The sequence below is a fragment of the Xiphophorus couchianus genome, chromosome 3 (assembly GCF_001444195.1).
Source record: "Xiphophorus couchianus chromosome 3, X_couchianus-1.0, whole genome shotgun sequence".
NCBI classification, from domain to species: Eukaryota; Metazoa; Chordata; class Actinopteri; order Cyprinodontiformes; family Poeciliidae; genus Xiphophorus; species Xiphophorus couchianus.
The window spans coordinates 21,403,639-21,419,938 of NC_040230.1; the positions used below are offsets into that span (position 1 = coordinate 21,403,639).

At 38.9% G+C, this 16,300-nt stretch overlaps 1 protein-coding gene across 1 annotated transcript; it reads left to right on the forward strand.

The window, feature by feature from the left end:
• The first annotated feature begins 14,383 nt into the window (after positions 1-14,383).
• LOC114142245 (paraneoplastic antigen Ma2 homolog) lies at positions 14,384-16,055 on the forward strand. Its single transcript, XM_028013395.1, has 3 exons — positions 14,384-15,593; positions 15,903-15,982; positions 16,035-16,055. Exons 1-3 carry the CDS (start codon positions 14,384-14,386, stop codon positions 16,053-16,055), a joined length of 1,311 nt encoding a protein of 436 aa, XP_027869196.1.
• The last annotated feature ends 245 nt before the right edge of the window (positions 16,056-16,300 follow it).

Genomic DNA, 16,300 nt, shown 5'->3' on the forward strand with positions numbered 1-16,300 from the left:
ATAGAACTACTGATGTCTATTCTTGTATCTGCAACAATGCAGTGTGGAACTTTGTGTGCTTGTTGATAGAATTAGAGAACTGTAATGTATTAAAATTTAAACATTTTAAAATGCTGCTGAATAATTCTGCTCATTTTCTCATTGTTACAAAACTTAATTAGAAGTTGGGACTAGTCATTTAAATATACGGCAAAAAATTGAAATACATCATTTCAAAATCTAACTGACTGATTGTAAAAAAACAACCCATTCTCAAGCATACTTTTCTCTCTTTTCATGAATACTGATGTGAACTACAATTCATCTGCAGCCGCACGTTTGCTCAGTCTGCAATTTATGATTCAAGCTGTAACTAGCTCATTTGATCCCATCCTTGTTATGCTAATTTTCTCCCACAATGGTAGCAAATCAGTTTGATTTAACTGTGCAAACTGTGTGAGTAGAGGAGTGGCTGCCTCTAGAGTTGTGCTTGTGTGTCTGAATATGTGGGTTTACCCCATGTGAGTCTGTGTGTGTTATATACAGCATGCAGTTGTCTCCGAACGAGAGGTGTTTTTGTGCCAAAGCTTCCAATCTGCATTTTGATGTCATTAGTCTGACACATCAGGCTGTTTTAGAAGCACTTTAAAGCTAGATTGTTTTTTCAAGAGCACTACACACAATATGGAACGGAAAGCTAAAAAAACCCCTTTAAATTAAATCAAAACTTAGTCTTCATAATGTCTCTTTTATTAAAATTATTTTTGGGGCATTTTTTTTCCTCTAATATAAATGAAGGAACTTAAAAGAAACTATAGGGGGTTTCTTTTGGTGTTTGGGCTTCAAAGTGGAAGCTCATACATTTTTAGGAACATCTAATTGTGGCAACATCATTTTACTCATAGCATTTAGAGAGACCTCATTTATTTACTCAACTGCTAGAATCTCATTGTAGGATAAAAAAAAAGATTTAAATCTCCATAAACATGGAACATTTTTTTTGTAAGAATAGAAAGGATAATGAGTAATTAACCTTTTCAGAGGGCAATAAAAGCCTATACATATTAACACCTACTGACGAGTCAAGACATTCCTGTGCAGTTTGAGTTCTGCTCTCTATTTTCCAGTGTTCATTTTTGTGTTCCACTTGTTTCTTTCAGAACAGGTACATTGGTTTAACAAGGGATTCTATATTGCCTGTAGTTTTAAGCATATAACCTGGAGTTTATATCTTTATGAGTGCTTCAGAGGTTAGGGGCATTTATATGTCAAATGAATCATTTCAATGGTTTTGGACCAAAACCACAGTTTGTCTTTCTGCTATCACAAAACCCACAATCCATTCAGCCAATGGGTACCTAGAGTAGCTAATGATAAGACACAGTCAAGCCTTGAAGACCTCTTTCTTAGTGAGGAAAACTTCTATCATTGCTTCTATAGACAGATTCTCCAGTTTCTACACTGAAACACACCTACAGTGCTCTTACCACATCTCCTGAATGTAAAATGTAAGGCCACTTTTCATTAATATTTCACAAAAAGAGCCCTCCAACACGAATTCCTCATACTCTCACTTTTTGTATGGATTTACCTGAGCCGGGTTTCCATCAATGTTTTCTTTTTATGTGCATTTTGACGATACGCATTGAAAAAAGGTTGATGAAAATGACCAAATTCAAAATAACTTCCTTCATTTCACAAAAAATGTTTTGGTAACACTTTATTTGACCGGGTGTGCTTAAGACTGACAAGACACTGTCATTTTGCAGCGTCTGCAGTGAAGCGGGCACTGTCCCGGTCTGTCGTGGTGAGGAGAGAACTGAGTCAAAAAGCGAGGCTCTCGATTTACTGGTAGATCTACATTTCTACCTTCATCTTTGGTCACGAGCTTTGGGTCATGACTGAAAGAACGAGAACGCGGATACAAGTGGCTGAAATGAGTTTTCTCCGTGACAGAAAACTCAAGAGTAGCCAGTTGAGCCCAGGACACTTGATGGAGGGCCTATATTTCTCTGCTGACCTGGGAACTCCGTGGGATTCCCCTAGAGGAGCTGGAACAAGTGACTGGGGAGAGGGAAGTCTGGGCCTCCCTTCTTAAGCAGCAACCCCCGCAACCCGACGTCAGACAAGCAGAAGAAGAAGGATGGATGGATGGATGGATGGATGTATGTATGTATGTATGTATGTATGTATGTATGTATGTATGTATGTATGTATGTATGTATGTATGTATGTATGTATGTATGTATGTATGTATGTATGTATGGATGGATGGATGGATGGATGGATGGATGGATGGATGGATGGATGGATGGAGGACTAACATAACTGTATTGTTTGGTTGTTCCCTTGAGGAACAGTTCATAAATTGATGTTCTCTCCAAGAAAGATTAAAAGGATGTTTTTAGACAGCTCTGAAGAACACCAAGAATCCAGCCTTTTGAATGTGGTTGTAATAATGCAATCACCTAACTTGTATTAGAAAAAAATAATGAAATTTGCAAAGTTCAGGTAGTTGCTCAGTTTTGGTAAGAAAGAATTGATAACAGTTACAAAAAAAAAAAAGATTCAATTTTAATTAAGGCTGGATGAGCCTCTTCACGTCATGATGAGCACTTTGCCGTACACGGAGTCAGGCAGAGACTGTGTTCTCTCGCCCTGAAACTTAGGCCTGAGGTATTTGTCTCACATGGGAGCTCAACACCTGCACTTCCAAAATAAAAAAAAGGAGAAAAAAAAAGTTAGGATCCAAATCCGGAACTAAGCATTCAGCTGCAAGTTTACGACTTTCTAATCTGTATGCTGTTCCTGAACTGACTTACCTTGGATCAATATAGATATGAGCTGATAACGTTGTAAGCACCACTGCCCTGCTGTGGAATTAAGTTTTTGGAATTCAAGGTTGAAATTAGCACAACTGAAGCATCAAAGGGATGAAGCAGCAAGACTTGTTAATCCTTAAATCCTTAAAACCCTCAAGAAGGAAAAATATGATTTAACAAGGGCCATATTATTTTAACAAGCTTTCAGTTTGGCTAGGCAAAGTGGCCTTTATCCTGTGGTACATCTGCTCCATCTCAGAATCTCTCTGTTTCCTGCACCAGAAATCTAGCGTGTTCTGTTTTTTCTCCCCTTCTGCTTCTTTTTTTTTTTTTTTTCCTTTCAATGTGTAAATCAATTTTGGACTTGGGGCTGCTGTGCCTTCCAGGCATTTCTCTCTTTGATAGCGTTCCCACCACCAAGTCTTAGGCGTGTGAGATAGCAGCAGCCACAGCTGAACAAGGGGAGCCAAGCAAGATTTCAAACTTCTTTGTAGGATTTTGGTTTAAACTCAAGCTTGCTGTGGCCAGTGTAGAAGCTTGAATACACAAACGCACACACAATATCCCAGTGAGAATTGGACTTAAATCATGCGAACTATGAAGTTGTATTCTTCAGCAATACACTTGCAATTTTAGCATTAAAGCGATAGAGGTACACAGAAGCAGAGGAGAGGAGAAATCTTGGAAACAAGATGTAACTACAGGCAATGTCCTTCAAAGAATTTTGCTTTAAAAAAGTGTTTACTGACAGACAAGGAGAAGAGAAGACATTATTCATAGACTTGAGGGAGGATACGCTGATTCCAAGGTTTTGCAGGCATGGACACACACACATCCTATTTTGGGTGTGAGTCATGTTGAATAAATTAGAATATGTTTTAAAGTTGCAGTAGGTAAGTTATATTTAAAAAAAAAGCTTTTTACATTTTGTTAAAACTGTCCCTCTGTTATGACAGTATAATATGAGACAGATAATCTGAAAAAATTAAGATCCTCTGCCTTCTCTCAGCAGTTCTGCTGTCATCTGCAGAAATACACCAATCGGTCAGAAACAACCAATCAGAACCAGGAGAAGAGTCTACAGTGCTGTCAATAATCCCTGTGCATGCACTGCTCCCTCCCTCTATTCCCCAAGCTACAGCTTCTCCCTGTCAGCAGAGCAAGTTATGAGTGCCCAGGCTAGTAAGCATGGCCACAGATGTCAGCAAATAATCAGTTTTCCTGTAAAGGTTAGTTGTTTTTCCACCATTAGCACATTGGGTAGTGTATACATAAGCATGATTGAGAGCACCAAGACCTCCCACCTGGCTCTGATTTGTTGTTTTTATCTGGGAACAGTGCATTTCTGCAGATGGCGTCTATAATAGCCATCGAAGGAGGGGTACACAACACATGAGCTACTGTTTATAAAAGGTGCTCAGTATGAAAACGCAGTTCTACCACTACCTTGAGTCTGAACAGCAGATACAATAGATGCATGTTTTTAGGTTGTTTACATCAAGTTATTACCCTGTCTTCTGAATTTAGCAGCTCAAAAAGAAACTCATCCACAATAATTTTCTAAGCTGTCATTGTCAAATTTCGGTGAGACAATGTAAATTGTAGCCTCACTTTTCTGTTCTTAGCTGACACGAGTGTCAAGAACATGTGATCTTCTGCTGCCGCCCATCTGCTTTAAGATTTAACATGCTATTCTGCATAACTTGTGTTATTTTCCGTTGAACTCTTACTTTTTAGTCACCCAGAAGCAGTCTGCCCATCCCCCCCGACCTCTGACATAAACACGGCATACATTCACCCACAGAACTGCCACTGAATATTTTCTCTTTTTCAGGCTCTCTTCTGTAAACCTGGGAGATGGTTTCGCATGACAATTCAAGTAGTCCAACTGTTTTAGAAATACTTAGACCACCCTTCCTGACACCAGAAAAGACGTCATGCTCAAAGTCACTCAAATCCTCTTTTTGCCCCTTCTTGTTTTAAACTGATTTCTGTTTATCCGTCTGAAATGAGAATAATTTAGTCAGGAGTTCATCCTAATAAACTTTCCCCACTACAGGCTTGTTCTACAAACTCGTCAGTCAAGTCCAGTTTTTCAAAAAGCAAATGGTGACACCAGATCACATGTGCTTGAAAAAACTGCTTTGGACACATACTCAAAAACGTTGCTTTTCAGCTGCTACTGTAAGCAAAATGCATGAAAACATTGAATGCAATGCTTACAATGATATCACCTGTCATGCAAGATAAGTCCAACTTGAAGTCAGATCACAAACTCCAGCCAGCACCACACAGTGGGTCCTGCTCCCTGAGATTCATCTTGTGTGGAACAGCACCACCTGTTGACAGATGGCTGCGTGACTTGTGATAGATTGTCTCGCTGTTTAATGCAGCCATAGTTCAGCTTTCTAATATGTGGTGATGCCAGTAATCTCACATTTGCTTGTTGGCTTATAAATTCCTGTGCTGACAGACAGCAAAATTAGTTTCTGCTGTGTGTGGACTTTGACCCACGTTGGAGCTTATGTGTCGATGCATTTGCAGCAGATTAAATAGGTTTTTACATGGAAAACAAAGTAAAAAAGCATATACATTTGCGATGTGATTTCACAAGCATTTTCCTCCATGACTTTCTGATTTCTCCTCTTGCGTATGGGGTCTGTAGATCTTCACTCGAAACAAAACCATACATAACTGTTTTGATCAAACAACACCCAGTCCTGAAGAAGTCGAAAGAAGAATTTATGGGATGCCAGCCTTGAAATTTTGTATTACATTTGAATTTCTCTGGACAGTCTCAAATTGAGTCTAAAATCCATAGTGCAATTCATACCCAGAAGACGTAACTTTGTGCTTAAACTCCACTTACTTCTTGCGACATAAAAATTAAGCAAAATATATAAATACTTGAACAATTTATAGTATTTTATAATTAAAACATGTTTTTGATTAAATGCTTTTCTCAATTCGAAGAGAGTCTTTCTTTAATGCCATTTATTCCTTTCATTTTGAGTTTTTCTACATTGCTGAATCTGAGTACTTCACTAATTGCAAATAGTTTGAATCGCCATGGAATATTATTTTCAAACGTTTTTTCTTTTTTTGATGAAAGAGCATATCTTAGGAAATATGATTAAACTTGAGCATGTCTCAAATGCATAGTTTAGTCTCTTTTTTTATTGAAAGTGGAGGGTGAAAGAGTCTAGTCAAGAACTAGTGGGCTACATCAGGTACGACCTCAGCTGCAGAAAGCTTAAAACAATACTCTAGGCATTTTTTCCCCTCTTCCTTTCTACACATTTTCCCACCTTCTGCCTTCTGTTTTCACTAAATCACTCAGTTTACTTCTTGATTGAAAGGCAGAAGAAATCTCACAAAACTGCACTTGAGGTGTCAGATATTTTAAACAGAAGCTTAAGCTTTTAACTACAGAATATCAAAGCCTTTAGTTAAAAAAAAAATGTTAAAAGCTGCAACAGAACTGTATGATTCAAGTCCAAGCTTACGAGTCTGAACAAGACTTTTGCAGAATCTGAAACTATAAGTTTGGTGTTATAACTCATGCAGCTCTTTAGATCTCACCAAATGTCCAGGCTGACTAACACATTTCCTTTCTTCTCTGTGTTGCTATATGCCTGTCACCTCATAACATAATGATTTTTTTTTTAATGCTGTGCCATGAAAGCAGTACCCAGATTTCTTTCTTGAGGCAACTTTTTTTATTGTTAGACACAAAATAAAACAGAGTGCCAGCAGATGGGTCGGTTCGAAAAGTTAGAGCAACAGGTTGAACATCAAACCAAATTCCATAGGCAAATTTATATATATATCTATATATATCTATATATATCTATATATATATATATATATATATATATATATATATATATATATATTAGTAATATGATTGCTTCTCCTTGGATACTGAGCCTCGCCACACCAGATGTTTTCTCCAGGCAACTCTCACATTCTCACTGGTTTAGGAGATGCTTAATGCAAACCCCCCTCCCCCCAAAAAAAACAAACAAACAAACAAAAAAAAAAACACAGTTGTACTCCATGTCCTGGAAACATTTATGAGTCGAAGCTCTTAAAGGATTCTGTCCAACACCGTTCCAGCTTGTTAATATTCTCCGCACTCTACAATGGGCGGCTTTGCTTCATAATTGTGTGAAGAATGTGGTTATTCCTGTTTATTGGGTACCTTTTGCCATCACGCCTTTTCCTTTCATTTTACTTTCTATTAATATGTTTGGACATAGTTCCTTGGCCTTTCAACTTTTTTTGTCACCTAGCTGCTGTTTGGAGGCTTTCATTGACTTTCTGTCAGATAACTATTAAATTAGCAGTCCTCCCTGTGGTATTGACAGAGTATTTCTTTCTGTACTGAAACCCTTTTCTTGTTTTTATGTAATGCAAAATTTTTTTGAAGATGATCTCTTTGTTCGCTTTCATTGGCTGTGAGCCATAGTCATTGGACTTAACTAACATAGATGGGTAAAATATAATAATCGAATAATGAATCTGTTATAAAAATGTTATAAATGTTAATTACTGAGATACATTACTTCATTAATGGGAGCCCAATTTTCTGACATGCACATACTGTACAAATGCCATATATCTATATATATATTTGAGAATTCAAAAAGATCCATAAATAAAGAATACACTGATACATTCTAGACTGCTTTCTCAATGGCCCACTGGGAGAAATGGAATGTATAGCTGGCTTTCTACAACAGTGGGTCTCTCCAACCCAATAGAGTACGAATGGGAATATTTGTTTAGGGTAGTCTGTGTGGATTGCACAGTGAATATCTATACATGCAGAAATATTCCCTTTACAATCTCACATGTGTGCTTCAGTGAAAGATCCCTCCCCCCCTCAGGGATCTATAAAGATATTGTACAAAAGACTGTCAGTCTTCATTACAGATATTATTAAACAAAAGGGTAAAAGCTGTCAATGTGTCCCTTGTCCCTAATATGAAACTTGTGTGGGTTAACCCAAGCAACTGCACACATAACAGAAGTCACTACTGCCCTTCTGTCTGTTTCTTTCAACCCTTTTCATGAACATGCAGAAAGAAGAACAGCTTTTGGTTTGTTCCTGTCATGTTGTTTATTATTTGTATTCACAGGAAGCATACAGAAAACAAATATGAATCATCCTTCTCTGCACTTCCTCTCTGTTTGTGTGATGTTTGCTATGATAGAGTACCTACGGATACACATTGCTGTATTTCTCAATCACTGCTTATCAACTTCCCACATGATGATGGTGCCACCTAGAGGAGCATTTACAAGGATATATTAAAGGCACTCCTTTTCCCTACACAAAGTTGGCAGTAAGTAATTACACTTACAATGTAATCACTGGGTTTACAAATGCAATATGTGGTTCATAAATGCATAGAAAATGCTTATATAAATTAATAAAGTTGCTCTCATGACACAGGTTACTTTAATCTTAAATTTTTTGTCAACCTAAAACGATAACCTCAATTTTTATTTTTTAATTCAGGGTGAGAGGTTTTATGTTTCTGCTTCCTGCTCCATCTAACATATGCCCCATCTTGTTTTTTCACTGGCCTTCTGTGTTCCAATGATATCTTGTCCCTTCTAGTGTGTCTCTACCAAATGGTTCCTCTGGGCAACACTGAGGTCGTTGTTGTGGTTGCTGTGTGTGTGTGTGTGTGTGTGGGTGTGTGTGGGGGGGGAGGGGGGGGGGGGGGGGGGGGGGGGAGAGATCTGTGATGGAACATCATAATTTCGTGTGCATTGCACGTATTGATTTTATGCTTCTCTTGGGACATCCCAGCTGAAGTCAGCTTTATATCACTGAAGTCTCCCATGTGTGACTTCAGAGTCAGAGCAGACTCAGTTCAGACTATTTATGACACAGACACAGGAAGGACACATGTTTGTGTGCATTTTTGTTCAACAAAATACATGCTGTTCAACCTCCCCGTGTTCCTTTTGTGAAGACTGAGCAGAGGAATCATCAAGGAAAAGTTGTAAAAAAAACAAAGCTATGCAGTTGTGAGAATTTTTTGCAAAGCAAATGTATGCAAAACGTCTCAAAAACAAGGACCGAATAAACTTAAACAAAAACAGTTTCAAAATGTAATTTACAGATAAATACAAAGCAGAAGCTTCATGTTATTTTTCAAAGGCATAGAGTGGTTGTGTTCAGACTGGTAAACATTTGGATTAACAGAGATTTGCAAAGGAATTGATACTCATTCAGTCTTTTCATATGTTTTTCATATTATTTGCAACATTTTTGTGAAAAAGTGAAATACGTACACATGGTTTGACTTTTTTTAACCAACAAAAATCTGAAAAGTGTGGCGTGCCACTACAGCAGTTGGTGGACCACACAAAAATGGTGTTAAGAGTATGAGAGTAGGTGAAAATATACATGGGTCCAAATTCAGAGCAGGAGCTGAAGGAAATCAATTGAATTCTGCAAAAAACATGAATTCTACAGTGGAATGGTTTGGAGCAAATTTATGTTTTAGAAAATCCAGTGTTTAAAAATATTTAGTGCTCCTTTTTTAAATTAATTTTTCATTCATTCATCTAGTAAAACTATGTCGAAACTGTTGCGCATGGATTTTTATTATTTAACTCATTAATCCTAATGCAGTTGCCTTGGTGAACGCCATCCAGGTAAATACTTGGTTAAATCTAGTCCCCAAAAAGTTGGCTAAGGATTATGAAATAAAACAATATCCTTAGCCAATTTTTCAACATTCATTAAAAAAAAACACTAAACATGCAAGAAACTGAAGCAGAGAAAACACTTACTGTCTATTCACACTTTGAACAAAACTAATTAAGCACTAATTTCTATTGGAAAGGTTTTTGACGTATTTCATCTTGTTTCTGTAAGACCTTTTTTTTTTTCTTTCTAAAAAGCTGCAGTGCATTGATTGTTGAAACATTTGCAAACTCCACAGTTTTACATGCTGCTCTCATGCTCTCACAGTCTCTCCTCCTCTCCCCCTCTGCCTCTCCTTCTGTCTGTTCCTGTGTGACAGAGTCAGTAACACCACAGCAGGAGGTGAAAGAAAGTGAGCTGGAGGCAGGAAGAGAGGAGGTGGAGGGAGAGGACAGGGTGCTAAAGTGCAGAACAGAACCATGCCTGACAGCACAACAGAGCAATGAGAAATGAAATGTGTGACGTCACAGAAAGAAAAAAAAAAGAAAAACAAAAAAAAAAGACAAAGAGTAAAAAATTATCTGCATGCAAGTCTATTTGTAAAGGGGTTTGAGTCGATTCCAGTGATTGCATGAATGTGTGTTTGTCATTGTTCAAATATGTATGCCCATGTTTATTTGTGTGTGTGCTCGTGTGTGTGCCTACACTGCGGGGGTGCCAGGCAGCAGCAGCTGGGAAGGCCTTCCTCTGTTCTCCTGTCATCAATAAATGATCAGATACGGCCATCTGGAGCGAGGGAACCACCAACCACCAGGACCTGGCTCTGAATGAAAGACTAAGAATGAGAGAATAGAGCAGAGGATGTAGGAGTGTTCTGCAGGGAACGAGGACTTAATCAAATCTGTTAAAATTAAGCAATCATGTAAAAAAGTAAAAAAAAATAAATAAATAAATTTACCGGGAGAGTATTAGAGGGTCCTTGTTGTTTGATTCACTATGTAATCAATTTGTTTTTAATGACCAGCGCTACTTGTAGTGAACACAAATGACACCAGATTTGACCTTTCATATACAACTGTTCTCTCCTTGTGCCTTCAAAATAAAATGTTCTTGCTGACCTTTTAGGTTTTACCAAATAAATTTCTTAATGAAAGCAGATGGAATATCCAAATATGTTTACAGTCTTGACACTTGAGTTTGGTCTCAGTGCTTCTCAATATGTGTTAAAGTTGTACAATACATATTTTTTTGCATGTTTAAATTTTAAACCTGCAAGAATAATATGTATTTTGTAAAAAAATATGTCACGATTAAGCAAAAACAACAATAATATAAACGTTAGTCCAAGTCTGCTTCTGACATTTTGACCAGCCCTTCATGAAGAACCTTCATTGCCTGACAGGAAAAGAGAGAGGCCTAATAAAACTAGAAAACGATTTGCAATGAACATTTTGTTTGTATCTTTTACTCTGCTACTAAAATATTATGTCCAAGATTGTTCCGGGTAATCTACTTTAAGAGTATTTTCTTGGAGCCCTCCAATTCCACAGTTTGTACATATAGAAGAATTGGCATTGATATCTTAGTTTTTTTTTGATTACTTAATCATTTGTCTGATTGTCTTCATTAGAAGATTCTGTCCATTTTTCTGCTAATATTTCCATTTTAGATGAGGTATAACATTTTACTGTAATAAATCTCAATGCTAAGACTGATACAAAGATCCCCCAGTTCTATTTTAGATTTGTTAAATGCATTCCTTTGTTGGAAGATTTATCCTTGATGTTGTTTATGAGAATGACTTATGTACATTTAAGTAGCTTAACATGGCTTACTCCCTCTTTATACAATAACTATGCCCAAGTATGTCTGAATATGAATATTAAGCCATTCTTCCATTATAATAATTCAGAAAATGTTTTAACAGTTTATGACTCACAGTTAAAAGCCTTTGGGTGCATTTGAATAGAATTATGTTAGGAAATGAGGAGGGAGATAGGAATTGCAGAGGGACAAGGGATGCAGAGGATGTTAGAAGTCAGGAAAAGCTGAGGGCAACCTCCTGACGAAGAACCCAAAGGCAGACACATTTTCACCATTTCAAATCTCAAACTATGCACTTACAAAGCACAAAAAAGCTGCTCTGGTTTGCATTATTTTAAAAGCAGAAAAAGAAAACAAAATTATTAACAACCCCAGTTATGGCATGCTGCACTAGAAGAATCTACAAATAAGCATACAATCTAATCCCTCACTAAAGCAAGTTCTTTTTGAGTTTTAGTACACACTTGTTTTATCAATTTATTTTATTATTCATGCATTCAAACATTTTCCACATTCACTTATTCCTTTTCAGGGTCACAGTGAGACTGATGGTTATCCCACCACAGAGCAGCAGCCAGGAACTGTATTTATGCACACCTTTAGGCACTTTCTCCCACCTTCTGTTTACCTGACCTGTGAGTATGGATGTGATGGGAACAAACCTAAAGCAAATCTATGCAGACGCTGAAGTGTTTCTGTAAGCACAGAACAATTTCCTAAGGAACCTTTAGAGTCTCACAAACAGTCTGGGTAACCTTCAGCTTTCAGCTGAATATGATTTCAGAAAGTCCTTTCCACACTTCTCTTTCTCTTTCTGACTTTTCAACTGCAAGCTTTGTTCCCCTTCCACTTCTTTCTTTTTTTCCACTCATTTAAAATAAGAATGGATATTTTAAAATATTTCAAGCAGCCATTATCTCAGTTTGAATGTGACAGCTTTGCACACCTAGAGAAACTGGATCAACCCAAGTAAAAATCCAATCAGACACAACATGTTGTATTACTCTTCTGGGTTCTTCTTCATGCAAAGCAAATGGCTTCACTTGTTTATGTTTTTATGTCTCTCAATAATTCCAGCAAAGACACACAGCACCCTCCACAAATACTGGCAGCCCCGAGAGAGATGTGCACAAAAGTCTTGAAATAAACTGGTGTAATGAAGACATGACCACATGGAGCCAAATGTTTGCAGCAATTCTCCAACAGTGAGCTGAGGAGAATTTTTGAATCTCTCTCCCTGAACATGAACTTGGATCCTCATCAAACCTTGTTTATCACATTACACAGGTTGAACTTGGAAGTTATTGTTTTCAAACTCATGAGAACGTTTGGGAAAGTAGCAATGTTGAAATAGGTATTGGTTAATTTATGAAGACCACCACACATCCTGCCTTACTTGAGAGGGGTTTTTTTCTTCCCTGTTCTTCACAGTTGGAATGAATGCTTACAAGCTTCTCTATCGATCTCCAAACAAATGTATCTTTCTCATTGTTCTAGCATTTAGAAAACGGAAATGTATTTGGAATCCTAATTGGTCTAAAACTGAAAGCCTTTAGTCTGATTTAATTGTAACCTGGATAGTAAAAACATAAAAGATGTATAAGATAATAAATAGCAAGGATAAGTTCATTTATTATATCCTTTTGTTTCAAGTAACATATCAAAGTTCATATGAAGTTAATAGAAATATGTTTGCATTGTTTAAAATAAGTTATCTTTACTTTGTGGGGAATTGTCAGTGAAAATTGTATTTTCCTACGGGAGTACGGTCTGTGAAGGTAGCACAGGGGTGAAGAGAAAAAAAAAACAGCGAAGAAGAGCAGAGGAGAGAGTTGGTTGAGCGAGAGAGGTGATAGCGGAGGAGGAGCAGTTAGCTGGTTTCGAAGTAATTAAGCTGAGACTTGTCGTAAGGAGAAGTTATAATATACAGTATGCAAGTTAGCAGGACACAGTAGAGTTTCAAAGAGAAGCTGTTGGTCTGTATGTTTGTTTATTTGCCGCTGTATTCACTCGGGAGTTAGAGCGAAGCTAACCTAGCTGTTCGCTAACATGGACTACTGTAGGCTGCCGTTTCGCTGCTAGAGTGGAACTCAAAGGTTTACAGAAGATCGTTACCGGATTGGATAACGAGAGCCGGACTCCAGATAGTCACTCTGAGTGCCCGTGTCGCTCAGAGTACCTCTGGCTACGTGGGAAACGAGGACCCGGACTCCAGATAGTCACTCTGAGTGCCCGCGTCGCTCAGAGTACCTCTGGCAACGTGGGAACTGAGGGCCAGTAGATGTGGAGCACGTGGAGAGCACATGGAAACCACACAACTGTATCATTCCTGAACCGCTGTTTCTTCGGATCGCTTTAAGGTCCTTCTGAACACAGGACGAAGTATTGCCCGGATTCATCTGTGGAAAATCACGATTACACAAGGTACTGAGTTGTACTTTAATATTTTGCTCATTGAGTGAAGAGGCTCTGAACTGTTGAGTCGTTGGGATTTCTACATGCATGAGCATCTGAACAGGCCTGCAACGTAGAGTATATTTTCTGCCGGCATTAGGTTAGGTTTTTACAATAGTGAGTTATATGACTGGTGTTTGCACTGTTTATGCAGATTCATTGTACTGTTGGAACAATGCTCTGTTTTGCCTGAAACCCAAAAAACCTGCCATTTCCTTATTTTATTATTATTTTTGCCTAATTAAAAGAGGGTTACTAAGTCTACTTTACACAGTGTGTAGTGTAATTTACTGTAGTAGTGTTCAAATGCTGATTGATCCAAAAGTATTAGAGATATTCAAGTTAAATAGTAGAGAGTATACTGAAGTAAAGAACCCAAAACTCACTTATTTACTAATATTGCTTAAGTGAGGGCTACATAAATTGGAGGCACCGCTGGGATTTTTTGGGTCTTTTTAAAAGCGTTGAACAAGCAACACTGTAAAAAAAAAAAAAAATTATATTGATTTAAAGTAGCTAGTTCACATTTTTCATTACTGTGGTTTGAAGTATGGCAGATTGCTCTGGGCTAACTGCGGAACTGAAAAGGTGGTGTCGGGGTGAAGGTTTGGAAGAAGCTAATGCTCTCTTGGTAATGGTTCCAGAAGAAGTGGAGATAGCCAAGATAGAAGAAACATTAGAGACTATTAAATGCTTGGGGCGAGTCAGAGTCAGGGGCCGTCAGTTTCACACCTCCTTGAGCTGCCGTATGGTGCTCTGTGAATGCAGAGAAAATATACCCCGAGAGAATGCACCAAAAGAAGTGCTGGAGCCGGACAGTGGTCAAAGATGGCCGATAGTCACTCTTGATGAAAGTGCAGCTTCTAATGATTTCGCTCAGAGGGTGAGAAGTCTCCTAGACACTGAGGGAAAGACTATGGAAGATATACAAAGCTTATTTTCCAGCCCTGCTCAACCACAGCGCAACTCTGATCCCCCTGTAAATTCTACTGAGTCTATATTGCAAGCGGTGGGCGATCTGTTGGAGAAGACACGTAAACCACAAGCTGAAGGTGGTTATCGGCGATTGAGGCTGTTCTCAGGAAACCTGCCAATCCCTCCCAGTGAGGAGCCGTTTGACCACTGGTTGGAACAGGCATGGCTCATGATAGAGGAAAGTGACTACACTGACAAGGAGAAAAGGCGCAGGCTGATGGAAAGCTTAAAGGGACCCGCGTTAGAGATTGCTAAATCCGTTCGTGAGTCGAACCCTGAAGCAGGTCCCGATGAATATTTGGAGGCATTGGAAAGTGCATTTGGCAGTGCTGAATCTGGAGATGATCTTTATTTTGCATTCCGATTAATGCAGCAGCAACCAGGTGAAAAGCTGTCTGATTTCCTAAGGCGCTTGGAGAGGTCCCTCACTAAAGTTGTTCAGAGAGGAGGATTAACAAGCTATAGCAAAGACAAAGCACGCCTAGAGCAACTTCTAAGAGGGGCCGTTGTTTCCGACCTCATGTTAATTCAGCTGCGTCTGAGAGAGAAAAAGTCCTCACCCCCAACTTTCCTCCAGCTCTTAAGTGAGATCCGCATAGAGGAAGAGTATGAGGCATCGAGGAGGAAACTTAATTCATCTGTCCATCGTGTGCAAACAAAACATTCTGAAACAGAGCAAACAGAAATACAAAATCTCAAAGCTGAAATTAAAGAGCTCAAGACTAAGTTTGCCACCTGCATATCTAAGTCCCCTGATGCTAAAGAGAAAAGGGAATCCCCAGTGCAGTCCGGTGAATGCAGTGATACCCAAGAACTGGCTGCATTGAAGAAACAAGTCAGAAGACTGCAGAACAAGGTAGCCCAGAAAGGTACTGCTCCAGAACCCTCAGTACATCTTACTTCGGTGGCAGCAGTGGAGGCTACATCAACAACAAGAACTCCCAATCGGAACAGACCATCTCTGGAGGAACAATTCTGTTACCGTTGTGGAGAGAAAGGGCATTTTGTGGCAAAGTGTCAAAATCCTGAAAATCAGAACAAAGTAATCAGAAAGCTCATTCAGACTATCCGAGCAATGAAAGAAAATCCAGCTGCTTCATTGAATAATACCACTGACACCAATTGCAATGTTAAGCAGGGTCTTCTGACTTCTCCCACTCCGGCTGGAATCCCTGAAGGACTGATTGGACCACCCAGCATTGTACCACTCAAGGTGAACGGACAGCCCTGTGAGGCCTTATTCGACAGTGGATCACAGGTCACCATAATATTTGAGTCCTGGTACAACACCCATTTGTCCTCTGTCCCAGTGCACCCAGTCACTGGCCTAGACCTTTGGGGTTTAAGTGAGTCCAATGTCAGTTACCCCTACCTCGGGTATGCTGTGGTGGACATTGAGTATCCTGCTGAAATAACAGGTGTCAGACATACAGTGCCGGTTCTTGCTCTCATCTGTCCAAGCCCAAAGGAAGAGCAGATTCCTGTCATTGTTGGTACCAACACCAGCCATGTCCGTAATTTGGTACAGGAATGCAGGAAAGAGGGGCGGGACATCACTAGAACTCTGGGCATCCAA